We start from the raw sequence: 9,343 nt of genomic DNA, 5'->3' as shown, positions 1-9,343 counted from the left end.
CGTCGCGTACAGCTCCCCGTCCGGCGACCACCGCACTATGTGCACCGGCCCGAAGTGACCTTTGTTTGATTCTGAACACATAAATCGCTGTACTTTAGTAGTGGCTTAAGTCAAAAGTGTTTTATTTGCCGATTGGTTCGATTAATTATGTAGAATCGATTAATTTACATATTAACCTTACTTTTTACTGATATCGTAAATAGGATTTAGAAGGATAGATAGATGTTTATTAAGTTTCTAGCCTAAACTCCTGAACGGATATCGATGAAATTTGGCACAAATGTAGAACAATCTGGAAGAACACATAGGTTACTTACTATTTTTTTTTAATTCCGTGTGGAGGAAGTATCAGGTAAAATGTAGTTACATACTAAAATATTGTTTTAGTATCCGGCTGCTAGTGAACAATTGTCTCAAGCATAGTGGTATGGACTACTTTTTAAGTAATCCCTAGCACTTAACATTTTTTTTAAAAACCATTTTCTACATTAATATTAAGAGGAAAGATTTGTATTTTGTATGTATTGAAATAACTCAAAAACTACTGGGCCGATATCAATAATTCCTTCACTATTAAAATGCTATGTTATCAGTCATAATGTGGAAAGTGGTTACAATTTTTATGACCCCAAAGTGTTAACCACAGATAACGATAACATGAATAAGGGAATTTTATAATAGTGACCTAGTTCTGTGCCTGTGTTGTAGTCGAACTTGTAGACCTTGAGGTCCTCCCCGCCGCAGACGAAGGTGGCGCGGCCCGGCGCCAGCGAGGCGGAGTAGCACGCCGTGGGCACCTCGAACTCCCGCATCTTGCGCATCGTGTCCGACGAGTAGAACGACACGTTTGTACCTGATGACAACACTCAATGCTCACTGACACACATTCCTACTGCTTCATTCCTCTTGACAAATGGTCAGTTCCGTATATTTCTAAAAGTCAGCGATATCGCTAATCAAATGGGACATTGTCTAGGGAGGCACTCTACATCTATACATAAAAAATATTTGAATCAAAATTGTAAAGGGAAATGCAACTTTTTTATTTTTTGTAACTTTTACGGACAGCACTTTTACTTAATTCTAACATAACATCTGTATCACATCACATAATTTTTAAGACCCTTTTCTTCAGAGATTAGAAATTAACCATTTGATTCAAGATTTGCGATTAGTTTGATAAAAATGAATGGAAAATACGTTACCATGTGCTACTGTCAGTATAGCGCCATCTCTCGACAGTTCTAAACTGTTGGGAATCGTAGGAAATTCTATTTTGTTGACTTCCTGAAAGAAAATAGAAAATAATTTTAAAATTACACAAAGCCAACCATATTGCTATATCTATATTTTAAAATAAAATTTGATAGATTACAATGTATTTAGAATGTATTCAGTGTAAACACACTAAGTTTCTCACCTGGCCGCTACTCCTGTCCCAGACGCGCATGGTAAGGTCGTCACTTACACTGACGATTCGCGAGTTATTGAGGAAAACAGCGTGTCTAATACTGTTCGTGTGTGCACTGAACTTTTCTAAAGCTGGAACACGTAAAAAGAAACATATTTATTATTACACGTTTTTAATAATAATAATTTAAAATTATATCTTCTTATGTTCATACACATAAAAACCAATTAAGCAATCACTTAATCCTTCGTGAAGAACGTGACACCATTTCCTTCTAAAACATCACGCCACCAACTTTATCCAATTATATTCGGACACTAAAAAGATTTTGGCTATCCCCTTGTTATAGAATACGCTATAAAATTCTTTACAAATCAGTAAATAATGTTTCATTTCAATAAACGATAATCAAATCTGACACATCGATTATAAAATCATTTTAGTTGACTTCGATTGTGAGAATTTCCGAGAAATTGTACAATTACAAGCATGCAAGTTTGTGGAATTTTAAAGGCTGACAAAAAACGTAGCTCAAAAATTTAATCTACCATTGAATAGGTAGTTAAACAATGAGATTCGTTAACTCATTTCTGTATCGTGAAATATTAAAAAAAAATGGTTAATAACGCTTAAACCTTATTTAAGGGAATATAAGGAAAGAAAGTGTTTGGTTCGCCTTATTTTGCAATCTACTTCAAGGTTGCGGAAATATACATGACATTCTATTTATCTTCCGTATTTATTTACTGCTAGAGTAAAATAAATAATAAAGGATATCAAATAATACAAAGTGTAACCCCCAGGAAACAATTTTTCCACCAATGGGATAAACATTGTTACTTTATAATCTTATTAAATACTGAAAGATTCCAGTCTTTATGGCTGGACTAAACATTTACAATCTAATATGAGATAGAACAAACTTATTCTACATTTCTTACATATAATTTATTCATTAAGGTGAGGATGGCAGAAAGAAGTAGGACTGGAAATAACTCCATTGATAAGAACAAAAATAGTTGTAAAGTAAAAAAGATTGTGGTCAAATCCAAAAAAAAATTACTAATTATTTTATCTACATGACTAATCTAGTTAATAGTACAATTCTACTAAAAGTTGCATACTGGAATTAGAAAATCTGCTGCCATCAGACAAAAATAATATAATTTATTACAATATCAGTTTGCCTTTATACTAAAACATAATTACTTTTTTTACACCTTCCATATATTGCTATACAAATTTTACTACTGTATGCATTTTTTTAAAGTTATAAATGATGAATTACCTCCCGCTTCTGGTTTGTTGAGGTCAAAAACCCTTATTAGTTTCTCATTACTAGCTGTTAGCAGCAAAGTATCATCAGCATTAAAGTTCACACTCTTTACAATATGTTCATGGTCAAATGTATGGACCACTTCACCATATCGAGCGTCCCATAATTTTGCTGAAAGAAAACATAAATTAAATATTAAATAAGATACATAGTAACTTATCCCTGAAGTGTACTTGATACATAATGTATGAACTATTTTAATTTTTTGTAATATTTAGTATGTGATATATCCTAGGATGGAAACTCAGCAAAAAAGTTGCAATTTCATCATTAACTACTTCCATTTAGTATGTTTACTCCATTTTAATCAAGTGTAAACTTATACCTGAAAAATCGGCTGCTCCACTAGCTGCTAGATTTGCATTTTGTGTCAAAGCTACCCCCCACACAGCGCCTTTGTGACCCTCAAAAGTTCCGATCCAGTCACCTGTCTCACCTTGCCGCAACATGGGCTTGCCATCTGTAAAGAAACTCATACTATAACAAAGGATGTTATGAATTATTTATAGACATTGACAATCTTACATATCCCTTTAAGGTGAAACTAGTAATTAATGAAGTCTCTAGAAGTTATATTGCATTTTATAAGAATAATTTCACCTTTTTATTGTTACATGTGAACTTAATTAAATTTCTTTCGAAACAAACATTATTTCCCCAATATTTCTAATAACAAATGCTAAACTGTTGATATAAAAATCAATGGGATGTAGCTGAAAACTTTAAATACTGTGACTATGATATTTTAAATATAAATGAAATAAACACTATTATTAAATAAAAATAAGAATATGCAAAATATAGAAAATTGTCTGCCTGTCTATCGTCCAAGTCCATAAGCAGTGGTCATCAGATGACTTGCCTACCAAAAACAACTAAAATGTTTGAGACAAAAATTATCTTATTGATATTATCTTTTTTAATATTTTTTATATTAAATATCATAACTAAGGTTAAATAAAACTAAAAGATATATCTTGTACAAAGTTATCACAATGTTAACTCATTTTCCTTAATCAATGAAACAATGAAAGTAGTTGCGGGCATTGCTTAACATTCTATGTGGTTTACAATAATGTCAAGTACTTTTAGGAACCTTGAGGAAGTACAAGGTGACCCACACAAGTGAAATGTCAACAGGCAACAGGAAAGAAACAAAGTTTGAAGCCTAGCAGCATTTCGTAAACATACAATGTCGTGTAATATGTAAGTCTTGTCACACAGGCGCAAATAAAAAGCACGATTTTACTGTCAAGGCAAGCAGCCGCCGCGAGGAAATATACGGACACCAGTCAAGGCGCTTCCTGCATGTCCGGAAAGAGAAGGTCAGATCACATTCAGAATGCATACCGGCCGATCGGAACTACTAGCAAAATAAGAAAAGTGAAGGCCTTTCAACGCATCTACGCTCTCCAACATCTGTCCAACAATCATATGATAAAACAACAAAATACACTTGTAAGTCTTCCAATAATATGTAGGCCATGGAAAAACGGCACCCCGATACTCAAGTAATATTTAAAACTTACCTTTGCAGGCCGAAATCAAATAAAATCCATCACTTGTAACGTCACTAAAATCCAAATGAACAACTGGTCTAGTATGGCCACCACATGTGAGAGGAACTTGTTTCAACGTTGTCATTTTATTGTTAATTTCGATTATTGTACTTTTTGGAAAATAAATATAATATCTGTAAAATTAACCTAATGAGTCTGATCGTACTGAATGTTGACAATCGACTGACGGAAAAGCGCACTGCATAGTGATGGTCGATAAAAACAATACCGGTTTTACAGATTACTTTTAAACGCTTTAGTAAAGTATTACACAGTGTCTAACATTTTAATTATATTTAGAACATTTGTTTGTTTGTAAATAAATTAATACGATGGAAAGTAACCACTATGAAAACAAAACCTGGAGCCTTAATGTAAGTATTTGTAGAACTCTATCAACATTATCGATTCTATTCATCATCATTTATTCACAATCATATAAATATTCGTTTTTTCGTATTAGTATATATTTATGACCAAAATATTAGAATGTGTTGCATTTAATCTGCGTTACCAAACATGTTGTTTAATTTCCTTTGGCGTTCAACTATGTAAGAGTCACAAAACAAACGTTTAAAAAAAATAAGTCGTGAATGAAATCGATACTTAAGTGTTGTCACATCGATGTTTCATCGCTCAAGAGATAAATCGGACATCTCTAGTGAAGACAGCACTATTGACGTGACGTGTCCCTCATGTCAAATGTCACAAATTTTCAAAGCAAAGCGAACTAAAAGTTAAGTTATTAAAATGGATTTTTTCTCGTCTATTCCTACACATATTGACTATGTTGGTCAAGCAAAAGCAGAAAAATTGTATAGAGCAATCATTACATTGTTCAGTATTGTCGGCTTTATTTGGGGATACATAGTTCAGCAGTTCTCTCAATCAGTGTACATTCTTGGAGCCGGGTTTTTGCTAGCTGCTATTCTGACCGTGCCACCGTGGCCGATGTACCGAAGAAATCCGTTAAACTGGCAAAACCCTAAAAACACAGAAGAAAAACCTTCCGGAAAGAAAAGCAAGAAGTGATGGGTAACATTTCAAGGGGATGATTGTGAATTTTGGTCTTTTATGTTCTCAAATAAATAGATAATAAGTTCCCGCTCTTTTATTTCATAAAGTGTAATATTGACAAAATTGATTTCTATTAATGCCTGAAATATATTTTGTATGAAGTCCAATAAGATATTGTTCTTTTTACTAAATACCTTCATACATTATTTTCTAAATGTACAATCAAGATTAGTATATCTGGACCACATCAAATGCAAGTCACTAGTCTACCTACTCTTCTGAACGAATGGTGTGAGTTGCTGTTTAAATTTCATGTATGAAACTAAATGAAAAGTACTACAGATTCACCTTTGAAAGAAACATAATGCATAGTGTGATAAAATTGGTTTTACCCAACAGTAAAGTCTACACTGAAGTAATCCACTCTTGTCTCTTGTCACATTTTCTACTTTTAAGGAAGGGCTATAGGCTAGAGTCAATAGACCTAGATAAGTTTGTCAAATGACAAATGTTTTATATACTAAAAAGAAAACTATTACAGAAAACTCGGTTCTTTATTTATAAACAGATAATGTCAATTGTTACAAATACTTTCATTTGCTATACAAAATAAAAAGGGATGTAAATGTATGTAAAAAAAATCTCATGGTTGTCATTTAAATTGTAGTGCATTATAATGCTGAGTTCACAAACTAAAAAAAATCTAGTACAAGTTAACAAAAGTTTAATTGTATAAAAAAATCTCAATATTTTGTTTCAATCAGATTTTTTTTCATAATAGACAAACATATTCATTGCTAAAACTAGCAATTAAAAAATATTTACAAAAAACAACTTTTCTCATACATTAGCTGCCTAAAAAACAATTTAATTTTATTTAACAATTTCCTCAAACTCACAAATAGAACTTGAAATAATCAAGGAACTTTCCACTGGTCATTTAAGAGTTTTCAGTACTAAAGCTAAATTTATCTCTGAGATTTTTAAATACCTTATATATTCTATTTTCATCACAAACATCACATTCATTGGGTAAATCTTCAATTAACTTTTCATCTACATGTGAATTATTAGATTTTTCCTTTTCATTGGTTTGAGTTTCATCACCTTTTTCATCCTTTGCTCTCGTTTCTTCACTAGCTTTCTCATCATTATTTAGTACATTTGCACTTGGTAATTTAGAAGTGTCAGTTTCCTCCGTTGATTTTACTTCTTCATTAACTGTTTCATTACTTTCATGATAATATAAGTGAAATAGTTGTTGCAATGTTATTATGGTGAATATAAAAGTCATGCCATAATTGACTAATGTCATTGTAAATGGTCCTAATACGAATATAAATATAGTTATTGGTATAATAAGATTAGCTATTGCTTCATAATAGACCCTAAAACAAAAAAAAGGTTGAATTTTTTAAAAAAGCTTAAAAACTCCTTAAAACAGAAAAATAAAAAAAAAACATCAACAGTTCTATCAATACAGGTATTTAACTTGATTTTACAAAAAAAAAACTGTTTAAAAATGAAATGACTTACGATTTCCTTTTTGGTGCATCCATTTGCCAAATAACACCCGAGCAGAATGTCATCACACAACCAGAGATGTAGGAAGTATCAGGACATAAGGATACATTATATCTGAAAAAAAAAAACATTGCAATGAGCATAGACAATGATTTACATAGAACTGTAGACAATATAGAATTTTTGTTGTTCATGTTTTAACTTGAACATGGTCCTGAGTATTTACTTAAAGTTTTGTTCTTTTTATTAATTCATCGCCAGCTCAGTAATGTCCCCACTTAGGGGCTCCGAGCCTAAATTTTTTTTCTATACTTACTTAAAATTCCTAGCCCAAGTCAAAAGTACGGGAACATTAACGACAGTGATTATCAACCACAAGAGCAACATCATCATGTGGAAGTTCAATTTGCTCAAATCTTCATCAAAATTATCATGTTCTTCAGTAGGTTTAGTATCCTCTTTCGTTTGGCAAACATTTGATTCTTCCTTAGATTCTTTATCTATGTCCTCTTTATCGTTTTTATTGTCTATGGATAGCATTTTACTTTTTTCTTTATTTTTTGAAGTAAAGATCTTGCAGATCCTACTTCCTATTATCGCCATCAATTTATAAACATAATCTTCGAGGTAGTCTTCGTACATTTTGGATATCTGTAATTTTTTTTATCTGTTAACCATAGAGAAATTTAATGATAGCTAGAATCATAGAGTAAAAACTCACCATAAATGCGTAGAAGGCAGCGCCGAGCGCCAGCGCCGCGGCGCCGCAACTAAATGTTATGAAGCTCATAGTTAAGGTCACAATTACTGGTAACTTACGTAGTCCCAAAGCTACGTTTTCTGCAACATTTCCACCACCACGCCAGACAATCCTGTTCAAAGACAAATACATAGACAATCCATACTCAGACATGTTTATTGAGTTAATATTTAAATTTGAGTCCATTACGGTAGTTTTCTCATACAAAATATACACTTAATGACTAGTACTTCTTAACGTCTCCGAATGTAGTAAGCCTGTATTGGCATCTAGTCAGTCAGTTATTTTCGTACTTTTAAACTATGATACTTCTATGGCTTGTAAGATTCAAATTACGGGCTAAATATTTATGCGTTATTCAATAAAAAGGGTGACAAATCGAAAAAATAATAGTCATGCAAGAGACAAAAATTATAAGCCAATAGCATCAAAAAATACAAATTGCCATTATAACGGTAATTGTTAACCAATGGCGAAGTCTTTTATTGTCATTTAAACACCTGAATTTTGACATTTGTAAAGGAAATTACCTTAAAAAGAACCTATATGCGAGTTGTGAGCTGAACACGATGATAGCTAGTATAGCCGCGTGAGCAACAAACACGATGCCCATGGCCGCGTAGTACGCGCCCACAGTCAACAGCGACCGCCCAAAGTATATTAATTCTTGATTATTTAACGTCACTATATCATTTATATGTAGTACTGGTATGTATCTAAAAATATATATCACATTTTGAAACAATCCTTCAAATTACATCCGATGACATGATGTTAAAAAACTGTAATAAATTTTTCTCTAATTTTAATAAACATATTTTAGTGATCATTTACATCTTGGAATGCTTTTCTTTATGTAAAACCTTAAAGTCACAAAGACTAACCTAACCTCATTCATAATCAACTAAAGGCCAGTTTCTCAGCTACATTTCATTAAATGGGTTTTCAAATTAGATAACTTGAGTTTTATTCTAATGAAACATGGTTAACCTAATACTAATCAATTACTAAGAAATAATACAATAAATAGAAACTTCAGCATCCCAGCATGAGCCATATATGATCTTTCCCCATAGATCAAAGACAAGGTATATGCAAAAGCGGATATCTGGACGGCGGTCCCTTCGCTATTTCGGCGAATTGGGGTCGTTTACTCGTTTTATAGCTTACTAACTTTTGCGTGCGACTACGTCCGCGTGGAATTTAAAAAGAAATCGGCTCAGTAATTTTTGAGTTATTTCAATAAATACAAAAATAAAAATCTTTCCTCTTTATAATATTAGTATGAAATAAACTTACGTGAAAGCCATACCGATGATTCCAAGCAGAGCTATCGCGTACAACGCTTCTGAATATTTACACAACAAGGCTTGATGTACAGACAGACAAGTGCCGTGGACGTTCAAGTTTATCATATTACTTCTAGTTGCTAACAAGAGTATCACAGCTACGTAAGGAAACAGCACCGGCGAGTAGTTCCTCACCATCTCACCCAAACGGAGATACCAAGACGCTGATATACTGCGGATTAAATAAATAAATATGGAAAATCAGGAGTGGGTGTGCCTTGTAAAAAAAAACCAAGCCCAAGAAAAACCACAGATAGCTATGTGTTTTTATAAAAAATTGGACCACATGTTAATAGCATTACCTTCGGAATAAAAAAATAGTTTTATTACTAGCCCCCCTCTCTTGATCATTAGACTGCCCCCCTCTCTTGATTATTAGACTGCCCC

The 9,343-nt window shown here is 32.7% G+C and overlaps 2 protein-coding genes across 2 annotated transcripts in view; both read right to left on the bottom strand.

The window, feature by feature from the left end:
• LOC106106837 (serine-threonine kinase receptor-associated protein) overlaps window positions 1-4,503 on the bottom strand; it is a 5,657-nt gene extending 1,154 nt beyond the window's left edge. Inside the window, exons 1-7 of the mRNA XM_013287496.1 lie at window positions 4,277-4,503; window positions 3,073-3,207; window positions 2,700-2,858; window positions 1,421-1,542; window positions 1,206-1,287; window positions 686-853; window positions 7-71 (exon numbers count right to left, since the gene is read on the bottom strand). Of these exons, the coding sequence (XP_013142950.1) occupies window positions 7-71; window positions 686-853; window positions 1,206-1,287; window positions 1,421-1,542; window positions 2,700-2,858; window positions 3,073-3,207; window positions 4,277-4,391 (846 nt within the window). The 5' untranslated portion in view covers window positions 4,392-4,503. The remainder of the gene's footprint in view (window positions 1-6; window positions 72-685; window positions 854-1,205; window positions 1,288-1,420; window positions 1,543-2,699; window positions 2,859-3,072; window positions 3,208-4,276) is intronic.
• Window positions 4,504-5,863: 1,360 nt separating this feature from the next.
• Window positions 5,864-9,142, bottom strand: LOC106107437. The gene is made up of 6 exons (XM_013288287.1): window positions 8,907-9,142; window positions 8,138-8,323; window positions 7,569-7,719; window positions 7,164-7,498; window positions 6,860-6,961; window positions 5,864-6,711 (listed from the first exon to the last, which is right to left on the bottom strand). The coding sequence occupies exons 1-6, from the start codon at window positions 9,092-9,094 to the stop codon at window positions 6,264-6,266; spliced, it is 1,410 nt and encodes a 469-aa protein (XP_013143741.1). The 5' UTR covers window positions 9,095-9,142; the 3' UTR covers window positions 5,864-6,263.
• Between the last annotated feature and the right edge of the window lie 201 nt (window positions 9,143-9,343).

Source organism: Papilio polytes, unplaced genomic scaffold (assembly GCF_000836215.1).
Source record: "Papilio polytes unplaced genomic scaffold, Ppol_1.0 DF822067.1, whole genome shotgun sequence".
In the NCBI taxonomy this organism is placed as follows: domain Eukaryota; kingdom Metazoa; phylum Arthropoda; class Insecta; order Lepidoptera; family Papilionidae; genus Papilio; species Papilio polytes.
The sequence above is the reverse complement of the archived record's forward strand: the minus strand, read 5'-3'. Positions and strand labels throughout refer to the sequence as shown.